At 36.8% G+C, this 14,610-nt stretch overlaps 3 protein-coding genes and 1 non-coding gene across 4 annotated transcripts; 3 read left to right on the top strand and 1 right to left on the bottom strand.

Moving 5' to 3' along the window:
- The first annotated feature begins 1,262 nt into the window (after positions 1–1,262).
- On the top strand, positions 1,263–1,334 carry TRNAW-CCA. The gene has a single exon. It is a non-coding gene; the product is annotated as a tRNA-Trp (tRNA).
- A 1,127-nt stretch (positions 1,335–2,461) lies between these two features.
- Positions 2,462–5,389, top strand: LOC101304927 (DUF21 domain-containing protein At5g52790-like). The gene is made up of 13 exons (XM_004309130.1): positions 2,462–2,642; positions 2,750–2,826; positions 2,909–2,992; positions 3,115–3,228; positions 3,341–3,427; positions 3,506–3,645; positions 3,737–3,824; positions 3,981–4,054; positions 4,210–4,367; positions 4,425–4,717; positions 4,803–4,849; positions 4,952–5,213; positions 5,315–5,389. Exons 1-13 carry the CDS (start codon positions 2,462–2,464, stop codon positions 5,387–5,389), a joined length of 1,680 nt encoding a protein of 559 aa, XP_004309178.1.
- A 1,103-nt stretch (positions 5,390–6,492) lies between these two features.
- Positions 6,493–7,118, top strand: LOC101306178 (uncharacterized protein PAM68-like). The gene has a single exon (XM_004307999.1). It carries the CDS (start codon positions 6,660–6,662, stop codon positions 7,020–7,022), a length of 363 nt encoding a protein of 120 aa, XP_004308047.1. The 5' UTR covers positions 6,493–6,659; the 3' UTR covers positions 7,023–7,118.
- A 2,140-nt stretch (positions 7,119–9,258) lies between these two features.
- On the bottom strand, positions 9,259–10,526 carry LOC101306469. The gene is made up of 3 exons (XM_004308000.1): positions 10,397–10,526; positions 9,969–10,044; positions 9,259–9,850 (listed from the first exon to the last, which is right to left on the bottom strand). Exons 1-3 carry the CDS (start codon positions 10,400–10,402, stop codon positions 9,537–9,539), a joined length of 396 nt encoding a protein of 131 aa, XP_004308048.1. The 5' UTR covers positions 10,403–10,526; the 3' UTR covers positions 9,259–9,536.
- Positions 10,527–14,610: the final 4,084 nt, after the last annotated feature.

Raw genomic sequence — 14,610 nt, forward strand, 5'->3', positions numbered from 1 at the left:
ACTTTCAACATCCAAATTGCAGATCAAAGACGCCATGTACATCTCCTCTTCAGACTGCTGTGGGAAACCATAAAATTTGGTCATAAGATATACCACAGTAAAAGAAGCACCAAGTATCAAAAGACTGGTAAGAAAAGGCCAGGTGTCTGATATCCATTAATGGAGAGAAGTAACAGAAAACTTTGGTCATCTTCACCAACAGAATACGATCGATAGAGTATATATATATATATTGGTAGATTGAAGTACATAGAAAGACAAACCTTCTCCAAAACTCAGCATAACTTGAAACAAGGAACCTTCTTTGTCCACTAAAGTGATCTTGATAACTAAAAACATGAACATTTTCGTGCGGTTTGGCTAACTTAATTGCTTCCTCCTGCCTTGGAAATGTAGCCCGTACATCCTTCCTAAACAAACTAAAAACACGGATCAACTCAAACTGCAAAAGCGTTTTGCTTCAACTGTTGCAGAACCACCCTGAAGACGCAACGATACATGCTTCAGGTAACCAAAAGAAGTAAGAATACTCATAACATTTCCTACTCAGCTGACTAAAACACGAATTCTTCGAGTTAAATGCATACAAATACTCAACTAAAGCAACATTTGTTACTTTCTGATCAATTTTCCGATTCAACCGCAGAGTTCCCAATTACTATCCAAAATCAACAATTTATTAAACAATGAAATGAAACAACTTCAGTGTTACATACTTTTTCTGCAGAAAGCTGTAAATCGTGTAAGTAGTTGCAGGGATTCATGGTAAGATATATGTTGGAGTAGCATAGAATATGCCTTGTACTGTTTCTGCAACCCAGACTATCATATTTTCATACCATATACTAATTAATTGGCTGCATCCATCGATTACCTACATATCATTTTTCACTTTTCTATCTCCATACTGAGGTAGTGAGGTAGGATCTCCTACTCTCCTAGTACTACTAACCTTGCATCAACTACTTATTTCTGCTCTCAAGAATGTTCTGTGATATTATACGTACATTTGCCGCCCTACAATTGCGGTGTGTTCTACAAAGCACCGAGGATTATGTCCGAAAACTATGCAGCTTCAGGATCCAGTCATCCATTTATGTATAAACTCCATATAAAATGGTGCGTCCCTTTTTATTAGAGTTTCATAACACACAGTTTATGGCTTTATGCTAGCCTCGCAGCAATGTTGCGCAATCCAGAAGAAAATATTCTTTGCATCAGATTGAAATAGTCAGATGAGTTTTAGCAAAAACCTACCAGTTGGATCTGTGGCGCAATGGTAGCGCGTCTGACTCCAGATCAGAAGGTTGCGTGTTCGATTCACGTCAGGTTCAAAAAAAGTTTTATGCAACTTTTTAATGCTCTGATAGGAAATACATATCTATGTGATATGTGCAGATAGCATCAACTGACGATAACACAGTAAAATGTTTTCTAATGTTGCTTATCTGATTGATATGAGATATCAACCAGCAAAGGTTTTCCGCTTCTATCATCAGCATTGCATGCTTGGATTATCTCATGTATGGCATTTTTGTAGAAATAGGTCTCAACCGATTGCAGTCTTAAGACGTCTCTTCAATACCAAACATATGAACCTACATGATAATGTGTAAAAGTTACAATGGTTTTGACATATTCTATGGACCTGAGTGACAACTCTTGTCAACTGGAGCTGTTATCCTCCTCAGGTAACCATGCAGGAGTTGCAAATTATTGTTCATTATACTATTTTAGCTGAATTGTATAGGTGATCACTCGATATAAACGTGATCTAGCTAGCTTGCATTGTTAATTTCTCAACTACTCCTGAAAGTTGGAATCTTTTGCATCTAGGTTCCACAATTTTGAAGATCAACCAGATAAGACCTCACCGGTTTATATATATTTGTGTTCCTCCATGCATGACAGGGGTTATCTGATGCAGGCTTGCCTGAATTAAGGTGTGTTGAAGACGTGTTTATGGCTCATTTAGCTCAGCATCTTCCTACTTTGGCAGGGTATAACATTGCTGTTGCACTAAAATGTTGTATTTGGGTGTCGATGCTACAACCAAAAGCCTCTCACAAGTCATAATCACTTGAATTTTCTGATGACTTGTACTTTGTTTTTTCCCTTTCTTTCCATTTGTTCTATTTGAAGTTAAACTTTGAATGTCCCGGCCTTCATTCCAGTCTTAGACTATTTACATTATTTTCTTCTTTCTCTGGAATCTATAAAGAAGGAAGGGGTTCGGCACTCGGGTCAGACTTGGATTTGGACACTAGACTTGTAGCTATCTCCGTATTTGTCTTTGTCCAAAACTCGCAACACTTCGCTATTTGTTAGTATTATAGGCTGTTGTGTATAAACCCAAGTAGCCAATTGACCCTATGTTTTATCAATCCAATTCTAGCTAGAGTGTTGTTACATTCCGTTTCTTAATTTCCAGAGTTGCACATTTCATTACACATCGATCACAATGAGAGAGGATCATGTTCCGTGTTGCCAAGTCGATTTCTGGGTGTTCATAGTGATTAGTTTGATCCTTGTGTCACTTGCTGGTATTGCCTCTGGCCTTGCATTAGGACTCTTGTCCTTCAGCAAAGTTGATCTTGAGGTCCTCATTAGGTCCGGCCAACCCAAAGACCAGAAGAATGCAGGTTCATAGTCAAATTTCATTACATACTATAGGTACTACTGTACTAGTTCCTTGAATTCTCTACTTCTGAAGCTTCATCCGCTATTTTTCTTTTGTATGATTTTACAGCAACAATTCTGCCTCTTGTTAAGAATGAGCATTTACTGTTATGTACTCTCCTCATAGTCAAATCACTGGCAATGGAGGTATGCTGACATATATACATGCATTATTTGAGTTCATATTCCAAAGGTGGTTGATTGAATATAATGTTGTTCTGTCTGCAAGGCACTTCCCATTTTCGTGGACTCAATTCTCCCAGTTTGGGCTGCCATTCTTGTCTCCGGCACACTTGTAGTTGCAGTTACAGAGGTGATTTTTTTTTACTTGATCATTTTAGTTTGGTTTTGGTCATAATGTAGCTTAAATGCTTTATATACAGTTATATATACACCATCATCATCTTACCTTCCAAACTTTATCTTTACTCTTAGATCATTCCTCAAGCTGTATGTTCTCGATATGGATTAAGTCTTGGTGCAAAAGGGTCTTACTTGGTACGATTACTTCTGGTGGTCTTTTTCCCCATAGCATACCCTTTCAGTAAGGTAATTCATGCTTAGTATACCTTGGACTTTTATGATATCATTCCACCATAGATGAAGCACTAGTATAGAGTTTTCGGTTTTCGGTATATCAACAATTTTGAACATGGCACAGATGTTAGATTGCCTCCTTGGAAAAGAGCATTCTGCCCTCCTAAGACGAGCAGAGCTAAAAACATTGGTGGATCTGCATGCAAATGAGGTTTGCTTGTTACTAAAATGTGATTACTTTTCGTATCTTCTGTGGTAGTTCATAAAACGTTCTATTGTTCATCCTCAGGCAGGGAAAGGTGGAGACTTGTCGCATCATGAAACTACGATTATTGGTGGTGCTTTGGATTTGACGCAAAAGACTGCTGAAGATGCAATGACTCCAATATCAGAAACCTTTTCCCTTGACATAAACTCCAAACTTGACATGTAAATATTCATCACTCTATTCTGATTTCTGAACATAATATTACCTTATGTAATTCTTGCTCAATGTTATATCTTCTTTTTATGTGCTTAGGAATACACTGGGTTCAATCATGAGCAGAGGTCACAGTCGTGTACCAATCTATTCAGGAAACCCAAACAATATCATTGGCCTCATTTTGGTAAACAGTTCAGAAAATTTGTCTGTTCATTAGTTTTGACCAAGTCATTCTTTATTCTTCCTTTCCTTACAAAGATGCAGGCTTCATTGTTTACTATGTTCTTTCTTAGTAACCCTTTTGGCTTAATGTAACTATTACTTGTTCTGTTGGAATCAGGCAAAGAACTTAATCTTCTGTCGTCCTGAAGATGAAACCCCAGTTAAGTACATGACAATCAGAAGAATTCCAAGGTATGTAAAATGTATGAGTATTCACTAATTCCATTCGGCAAGTCTAAAGGACTATAGCAGCTAGCATAAACAAGTAGTGCCCTCCAAATTACCACCCTGATGAAACATATGTCCATCACTTGGTAAAACTGTTGATAGTCTCTACTATGCAACAGGGTTTATAGCAATTGGCCTTTATATGATATACTGAATCAGTTTCGAAAAGGCCACAGTCATATGGCTGCTGTGGTGAGGAATAAGAAGGATGTTAATGGACAAAGGGAAATAGATGCTAGGAGTTCAAGATTAGATTCAGTACGCGCAGAGAGCAAAGGTATTGCATTCAGGATTTGATTAGTAAAAGTTAAGTTTTTGAGATTTTTCGTCATAGACTTGTTACTAGATATTACAGGTTTAAATTCTCCGATCAATGGGAAAGAGCATCCGAGTAACGCCATAGACATATCATCTGTGTATTCGAGTGAAAGTACTGAATACAGCACTCCACTCTCAGAATATGTCATGGAACAAGATGAAGATCTTACACAAACACATTACAAGCGCCATAAAAAGCAGGGCGGTGGAAATGTATCGAATGAAAGTGTAGGATCTATTCAAAGTCACTTGGATGAGGAGGTAATTGGGATCATAACAATGGAGGATGTTATGGAAGAACTGTTACAGGTACTAACTGTAGTACGAAACCTAGTTTGATATGCAAATGTTTATCATGAACTAAACAAATATATCTTTCTGTTAATTTCTGAAGGAAGACATACTGGATGAAACAGATGAATATGTGGATGTGCATAACAGGTAAGTATAACCAGTTTTTTCTGTTCTGTGAACTCCACGCCACGCTTTATGTCGATACATTACCATTCAATACTTGGCTTGTTTTCTCTTTATCTATTTCAGAATTAAAATCAACCTGCTACCTTCAAGACGATCATCACCCTCAAAATCTCATAGAACCAAGTCTCTATCTCAAATTTATTGGAGAACTCCGGAGGCCTCTCCCTTGTCTTCGACATACAATAGTCCTATACTCCGTTCTCCCATTAATTCTGCATACATTCAACCACCTCCTATCTTCATCACAAGACCTACTTTGTATCCTTCCCCTCCACAAGCTGCACCATTTGCAGGCCCTATTCGCGCCTCGCCATCCTCTCATCGAGTAAGCATACATGTTACACATACTATATCTAGAGTAGCTTAAACTTCATAAATACTTACTCACAAGTCACAACTTATAACTCAAACTTTGATTCTTGACAGGCCTCAAGAAAGTCATATGAGAAGCTAAGACAACACAGTGGACGTAAACCTGCAAGAACCTACTCGCTAAGTTGAGCGAAAGCCGTTGTGATTCATCAATTAATGTATGTGTTTAGATTTAGTTGAAATGCTCAGCAGTTGTGAACTTTGTTAATTTACGTATGATATATCATATATGGCATGAAAATATTCGCAGAAAGAACAATAACATGTACACACTTGGGAGATGATCAACCAAATCTAACTAGTAATTAGATACTGATGAATCCATATACATTTCTCTATCATTATTCTCAGATCAAACTCACATGCATCAGATTCTAGCTAAACAGCTACTCTTCTGCATGTTTCAACCTTGAAAGTTGCTTCTGATGAGCTAGTGATGCCTCGAATCAGGGCCTCCAGGACTCAATCTCTTAGACTCGTTCTGACTCTTCGTCGACTTCTTCTCCTGGACTTCAGTGCCCAACCCTATAAAATACCCTTCCTTCGTTTTCCTAGCCAACATTTTCCGAATCGTGTCAGCTTCCGAAGTAAAAGACTGAGAATCAGAACTAATGTTAAAAAACATAAACACCATTAGCAATAGGAATACAATCACAAAACTTCTCAAAATAGACATTTTCTCCTTCTTAGATTCTAAAATTGCTGATCTTGTAGCTAAAGCCTGACCAAGAACTACCATATATAGTAATCAAAAGGGTCATATTTCCTTTGTATTATTCCAAGTGGATTGTAGATAGAGGACCGTATTAAAATCTCACTTGCTGAGTGCTGTGTTTTAATTTCTGTTAATGTATCAACTATCAACTAACTGACAATCTAACATGCACGCGTGGTCTACTATAGCTCTATGAGTAGGTCTTCCTTTTCTATGTGCCGTACAGCATATACATGCAGCTATATGTCTCTTCAAAAATTTGATCCATACAATGTCGGCATATTCTACAGTACCTCCATGTATCCCATACACTCAATTTGTTGTAAGGGAACAAATTTGGTTAATCTAGCCTGCACAAAGAAACAAAAGAAGGCTCATCATCTCAAAAATATCTTATAAGAAAGTCACGGCCATTCATTTTGGGATAAGGTTTATGGCAACAAGATCATACAACCATTAGATACGGTGTAATGGAAACTATAACTTAGCCTAGCCATGAGAACTCTGATCTTTCACTCACAACCATCTTTCCATGATTCTCAGTCTTCTCCATGGAAGCTCAAAACCCCAGCCCTCCACCCCACAAGTCTTCAAAGCCTACCACTCCCCAAAAGAACACATCATCATATTCAACCACATGCCAATTCATCAAAAGGGTTTGGCAATAACACACCAGCAGCTACCATGAAAGAAAAACCCTCAAGCAAAAACCCTAAGAATGATGATGATGATGATGATGAGATTCCGCAGGTCGTAACGGAGAGGATGCTGGTGAGGATTGTGGCGGCAGTCGGTCTGCCTCTGGCTACCGGCATTGCTTTCTTGAACGTTTTTGAATACATTAAGGAGAATCACTTGTGGGATGTGCCGGTTTGGCTTCCGTTCTTGACGACTTTGTTAACTTTTGGGACTTCAGCACTTGGGATTGCGTATGGGGCTTTGTCTACGAGTTGGGATGCAGAGAAGAAGGGTTCCATTCTTGGTTTTGAAGAAGCTCAGAAGAATTGGGTTGATATGTGGAGGGAGGAAGATGAAGGTAGTTCATAGATGTTGCAATTTTTGAAGTGATACATATTGGTTACCGTAACGTACGATCGATTTAAGCATTTTCTGCAGAATCATATACATTGACATAGTTTTCCCATATCATGGTTTTTCCCCCTTCTTTATCTCTATTATTGCTTTTGCAATTGATGATGTGCGTACGTATATTGTTGCACTTTTGCATATTCCTTTTCTTTTCTTTTTTTGAAAAGTTGCATATTCCTTTTAACAACTTGCTTCTTGATATATAGGCTCCATTTCATGAATGTTCTACTTATCTCCATATCTTTTGGGGGAAGCAAAAATGTTGAGCAAAGTGCCTCAAAGGGCAACGAGCGAGGGATTGGCATTTCTAATAACAAGAGATTCAGAGTCAAATGAAGGCCTCAAATCGAATAGTTAATTTTACTGTATCAATTTCTTCTCTCACTGACGATAATTTTCACGTTTTATTAAATTTCACGAGTTATTAATCGCTTCTCATCATGAGTTACTATGTATAAACGAACCACGTCAGTTATATATATACTTGTAGCACACTGCTAACTAGCATGCTTCAAAATAACCAAGGTGGACGTACGTTGACTTGCACAGCGCAGGCCACAGGGTTCCAAACAGAGATTCATGAAGCAATTGGGTTGGAAATAGTACTCTAATATATGTGCGTCTGCATCGATGATCACTTAACTATACTTAATTGATATTCATATTTCATATAGCTAGGTTGATGTTACTGAAAGTAGTAAAATATAAGATATGTTTAGATCTGAAGCCTCATGAGCATTTACATATGGATTGATGTAATCATCTATTTGATACTATTATTACTATACTCATACTATGCACTTAACTATCGATGCTTCTAAAGTTAATCTTATAAAATTAGCGTAACGACATCTATATATATAATTATACTTGGTGAGGTTAACTTAAATTTTGTCTTTTAATGACTTAAACTTTATCTTTGTGAATGTGTTAACCAAAAAAGAAAAAATGGTGAACCCTTGATTAATAAGAGTTTAATAAAGGCCTCAAACCGAATATATAGTTAACTATACTTAATTGATATTCAAATAGCTAGGTTGATGTTACTCTAAAGCAGTAAAATAAGACATGTTTAGATCTGAAGAAGCCTCTTGAGCGTTTTACATATGAATTGATCGATGTAATCATCTATTTGATATTATACTATACACTTAACTATCGATCCTTCTAAAGTTAATCTTTTAAAATTAGCATAACGACGTCACCTGTGTATGTAATAATCACTGAAAACTGATCCTAATACTGTCTAGCTAAACTCCAAGTAATCTTGTTTGTTAAGTATGTGGTGCTAATTAGAGCTCTAAACAACGTGATTACATCAACTAAAAGTAGGTTGGATAACAATTAACGAGTACGTAGATTAAGTATAAACAAACAAGTAAACCAAAATGTCTGCAGTAATTTATTTCAGCAGCCATCACTAACACGTACTTACCTGACCAACCAACCAAAACGTAAACGACGACGTTGAACATTCTATCTTGACGTGAAAGGTTGAAACCCTAGAATAGTTAGGTTATGTTAACCAAGGATCTAGTCTAGAAAGCATCAAAGAGAATCCTAATAATCCCTCTAGAGGGAGACATTTTGTATTTGTAAATAGGCAAAGTCATGATCAACGCTATTAAGAATTGGTTAAGCAAACTAATCTAGCCTACCTTTCCGTCGTCGGTTTGGATTCAGTAATGTCGAGTTGGTTTTATATATTCAAATCTAGAGCATGGATTTTGAAATTATTTTGTTGAAATGGACATGGGTCTTCAATCATTTCACTGATCCTATAATATGATTAGTATATGTACAATGTATGTTATATTTTAGGTGAAAGATAAACTTTAGCATTGCAAAATGCACCTTTCATATAAAGTGCTACCTTTCACTACTACTCTTTCTCCCTTGCACTAACAGTAGTTCAAACACGACTTCTCTTCTTGGAACATGACCTTGCCAACATATTTCCATGAATTCAACTATAGCGACCCTTCATTTCCATTACTTACCAATAATTCTAACAATGCACAAACCTCAAATGTACATATGCATGTCAATTTTAGGCATACTGCACTAGTAAAGTGCAAAGAAAACTTCAGCAATATTGTAAATGCAACTGCGCGCATGTATATCAATTCCTCTCTAACTTTTTTCATGCATAGAATTATAATTAAGTTTAAAATCTGCTCAAATATCAATCAAGAGTGCTAAAAACTGTTTCAATATTTAATTAATCATCTTAGTAATACACCGAAACCACGTTCAGAAGTAATTGGAAAAATCCAAAACAAGAGTCCTCCTATCCCAAGCTTACTTTTCTTCTAGCTAGTTCCACTCCAAGATCAACAACAAAGAAATAAAAGAAACGAACAAAACCAAATCACCCCCTACTGTACAATCTGGCTTTTCTCTCTTCTTAGAACGGTATATCAAAATTATCCAGCTGAATTAACCATTATTCATCTTGGCCTTAATCTTAAATCAGCAGATGACACAGGCATTGGGATCCTCCTCCACACTTCTCACATAATAATGAGTACTCATCGGAGGGTTGTATGCATTGTAGGCCTTGAGAAGCTCAGCCACTTCATCTTTTGGATCTTTCTTCTTATCCTCTCCCTTTTTGGCTTCCTCTTTCTTTGGCTCCTCCTTCTTCTTTTCCTCCTTCGCCGGTCCTACAGACACTATCTCAGTGCGGCATAGCTTCCTCAACTTGCTCACCAAGCCTACCGGATCTATGTCCCCAGTCACTGTCAGCTTCTGATCCTTCATGTCCATGGAGATCGAATCTAGCCCTGCAATTATTGCCATCACAAAACTAATTAGCTACACCAGCTAAGAGAAGCACGTATGAAGTTAATTCATGGATGAAAAACAGAGTAATACGAGCAAGACTGGTATGTAACTATGTACCTTCGAGCCCTGAGACTGCCCTCATGGCTTTCTTCTTCGACTTGTCGTCGTGTACGTCCAACTTCAACACAACTTTCTGTCATGACACAGTGAGAAAAACTATTAGCGCATATGATCAAATTAACCTTATAAAGCACATAGAGCAAAGATTAAACCCAGTTGAGCTTAGAACTTCAGGAAACAAGTGAAATTTCAAACCCAGTTGAGAAATTAATTAGAACTTCAAGAAACAAGTGAGATTTCAGACAGATCGATGAAAGGAATCCCATAATTTCATAAAGTTTGGAGAAAACTGATCAGGACTCTACCCAAAAACACCCATCATCAACTTCAATTGATGTAAGAAGGAAACGATAAACATAGCTAGAGGGAAGAAAGAGCTTTAATTTGGATCAGAGTAAAACATCGATCTCTAAGCTACTACGTACCTTCATATTCACTGGATTAATTTGAAAGATCTGAAAAACCAGAAGTATAGTGAATTAGCTTGCTGCTAAATTTGGTGAGACGAAGAGATGAGAGAGAGAGAGAGAGAGAAGAGAGAGAGAGAGAGATGGTGAAGTGATTGGAGTGGCAAGGCCAAATTTATACTAGGAGGGTCAACCCTTGAGTCAGTCTTCGGTCAATAAACTCATGTGCTCCATTTTTGCCACAGGAAAAATAAAATAAAACTTCTGGACCTACGTCGGTGTATTCACACATGAAACGTCACCGTTTAAAAGCTTAAAAGGGTAAAACGACAACGTATTAAAGCTTGTGGCCTTTTGAAGATTCAAAGGTAGATCATCATTCATCATCGTGGCATGGTTTTGCTCCTTCCAGGAAATAAAGAACGGTTGCGAGTCTATGCCGTCATCTGGACCTTTGTCTAGACTCGTCTGTTGAGTCGTCGTCGTCTTCGTTGTCCATGGTGTACTAGTTGTCTAGTTCACTTACTCATCGTCAACAAATCATCGACGGAGTCTCTCCTTCAATTCCTCTCCTTCCAAGCTTCCTCCCACTTTCCTGGTTGCCTCTCCCCTCCTACCACTCTGGCTCGGCCCCTCGTCGATCTCTTTGTTTTCAAATACATCTCGGTTTCATAACTCTTCATGATTAGGGCACCCCGCGTACGTATCATGCGCGCGGGTGCATGTAGTTGATATCTAAAAACGTATGAGCATTACATGTATGCGTGTTTTTGTATTTTCGTTGTGTTTTACGTACGATCAGCGCGGCACAAACCCGTTTATGTAAATCTACAATATTCACTTTGTCACACACTTGTTTCAGCGAAAATTTTCTCATTCAGGAGATTTGGGTCAATAGAGAAATTATAGAATACCTTGAAGTTGGACTGATTGGTACACATACGTACAGGTATACCCAGAGTCGTAGAGTGGTCACATAAATAGTGTTAGTTTATGCCTAATTACATATTAATTAAGGTCAGCGTCACATGATTCATGAACTTAGTGTCGACTACTATAGCCTTATAAATCTAAATCTCTTGCTTTGATTCTACATCTTCTCCAACAGTAGCAGTAAATTACTTAGTAATATATGGTGTATCCTCCATTTTTAAGATTCCCAATGCATTTACCAGAGCCAAATAAGCAGTCGGTAACATGCATGCATATATGGAGCTTCGATTAATTATGAGCTAGAGAGTGATTAAGATTAATACATGCCTGGTTAATTATAGTTAATTATATAACGAACATGGAAGAACAGGCTGCTATCGATCTGTTCCTTCTTATATAAAAATGAGCCAATTAAGCTAGATCGCTTTGTATAGAGTAAACCTTGATCTGGGAATTGACTCGACAGGATTTGAGTCTCAATCTACAACCACCAGACTGCTACAGAGAAGTTATCGTCTAATTCTTGTCAGTATTTTATATAAAAATAAATAAAAAAATTTAAGTCTCAGTCTACAACTAGATGCTAATTTATATTATATCCATTGTGATTAGTTATTCTAATTAAGGACAAAAACCTAATTATTTACAGCTATTGGACGTCTTAAGCTATGAATTAGGCATCTAATTAACTATTTAGTTGCACATGTACGTATATATAATGATTCTCAATATGACTGTGCACCGGTCAAATTAAGTTTGATGATTTCTGATTGATCAATTACATGTAATATATCATGTTATTCAATCGATGCGGTCTCTGCTCCTCCTTGAAGTCTATTTTTTTTGCTCTTATTCTTCTAGTTTGTAAGATTCTTTGGTTTGTAAAGATTGTTAGGCCTGTTGTTTTTATATAGAACAGTGAAGAACAACATGTCAACATTTATACAACATGTCAACAACAGTGGATCTCGATGGATAAGAACCAATATGCTAACACATATAAGTGCCAACTACTTGGGTCATTTTAAAGATCAATCACTACTGTGAACCTCTTAGTACATGACGCTTTCAAAAGATTATCGTTCGTTTTTATTAAAATGAATAAAAGATAATTACTCATCATGCACGTATAAATTCTTTGTCATATAATCTATTTTCTAACATTTGAAAATCAAAAACAATAAAAAACAAGTAACAATGTTAACAGCTTACATATTAAAGAGAGACGATGATGTTTGTTCTAGAGTCACGGATCATTTTCTTGAAAACTGACCACAAGTTCACAATTACACGTAACAAAAACACCCTTACTTTGAATCAATGGCGTAGCCAGCTAGGGGGCAAGGGGTTCAATTGAACCCTCTCAAATTTTCAAAAAGAGTAATTAGCCTCCATTTGTATTAGATATCAGTGGAAATAAAACATAAATTGACCCTTCTTCTCTAATAAATTTTTAATTAGTCTTAAATATTCTTCAACAATAATGGAATGAAATAAAAATTTATACTATTCAGATACTTAATCCAATTAATACAAATCGTGTTAAGGGTTTTTACCTTACTAAATGGAAACAACACATTAATGTTTATCATACATCAACATGCATTATCTCTTAAACAAAAGAAACGACATCTTATTTTTTCCAATATTTATCGTGTATGAAATTCTAATCCAAAGTTTATTAGAGATGATAATGATAGAACAAAAATATTGTTGAAATTAAGTTTGTGTCATTCTTTTAAGTAAAATTGTGTTGTTGTTAAAGAGTGACTGAAAATAAATTAATTTTCTAATTAATCAAATTTGACCCTTCTGGGTAAGATATCTGGCTACGCCACTGTTAGGTGCTACAATGTAATTAACTACTAGCGCCAAGACTTGAATCCAAGCGATTCTGAAGGTTTTTTTTTATAGGAAGCGATTCTGAAGTTGGAAACTCTCAACTGGCATTGGGGAGTTTGTTCACTTAATTCACCTGATGAAGACGTTGATCATGAAAACTTTTCCTAATTGTCAATAAAGAGAAAAGTAGTTCCTTCCGGCTTCAAGTATTACATTAGTTATGACACATATGTCAATGTTCCTTCCAAATTGCCAATGAGATTCTCACAGGCAATCTCAATATTGAAGTTTGGCATCCCTCTTCCCGATTCATCTTTTACCAGCAATTGACATCATGATGGTGCAAGAGTTGATTCTGAATATAGTATATAGAACAAATCAGCTTAACCCCACAACTTGTCCATAAGTAAAAACTCCCAAAACTGAATTCACATGATAGAGCAAGTTACTAACACTTTCTGATACACCTATAAGTTTCCAGATTTTACACAGTAACAGGAACGGGAAGCTAATGACAGAACTCTCCAGAGAGTTCATGCAGTGACTGCATCGTGCAAAGCATGTAATGGTGTTCAACTACAAAAATACAAAAACTAGTATCTGAATTTAGCACCCTCCCCGGGAATCAAATTCACACACCATTATAACACAAGGAAAACCATGCAGCCAAATCATGGATAACAGATAACAACTTGATGCCTTTGTGATGGAATTGAAAAACCATCATAATGTATAAACTGGCAGGAGCACCTCCCACAGCAGACAACTAGTAAGGGTAACCAGATTACTTACGAACAGAGGCATCTGTATCATTTGCTTCTTCAAGTCTGGTTGCACACCACCTGATTTTTCAGAATAAAATCCTCAGTTAAGTAACAATGGTACAACATGTACATCAATTATGTCTACAATAAAAAACAAGAGACATAAATCTATATTTTATGAATAGCGAAATACCCAATATCATAGCAAGAAGAAGGAACTGCACCTGAGAATTCATCAAGAGAACTCTCTTCAGGCTCTATTAATTGCTTCAAGCAGACGAGCAATCTTTGATAGTTGCACCCTGTCAATCACTTTCAATGTCAGTTTCCTCACTTCTAGATCTTACAGAAGCTTTATTCCCTCTCAGCACTTTTGCAAACTCTTGTGTTGAACAAGAACTGCTTTGCTCCATCTTACGAGCAAGTATTTCAATATCATCGAGTAGCCCCAAACCTAATAGCCGGTTTCTCAACATCTCAACAGTAGAAGAGTATGGTGGTATACCTTCATCAATCATTATCTCAAAGTATTTACAAGCCTCCTCTAGTTTATGTTTCTTCTTGCACAAACCATGAATCATGACAGAATAAGTTGAAACAGAAGGATAAAACCCTCTCTTCCCATTCTCTCCCACACATCAGTTGCCCTATCAAATCTCCCGATTCTAATCAGCAACTTTAGTACCATATTGT

This window comes from Fragaria vesca, linkage group LG7, assembly GCF_000184155.1.
Source record: "Fragaria vesca subsp. vesca linkage group LG7, FraVesHawaii_1.0, whole genome shotgun sequence".
Taxonomy (NCBI): domain Eukaryota; kingdom Viridiplantae; phylum Streptophyta; class Magnoliopsida; order Rosales; family Rosaceae; genus Fragaria; species Fragaria vesca.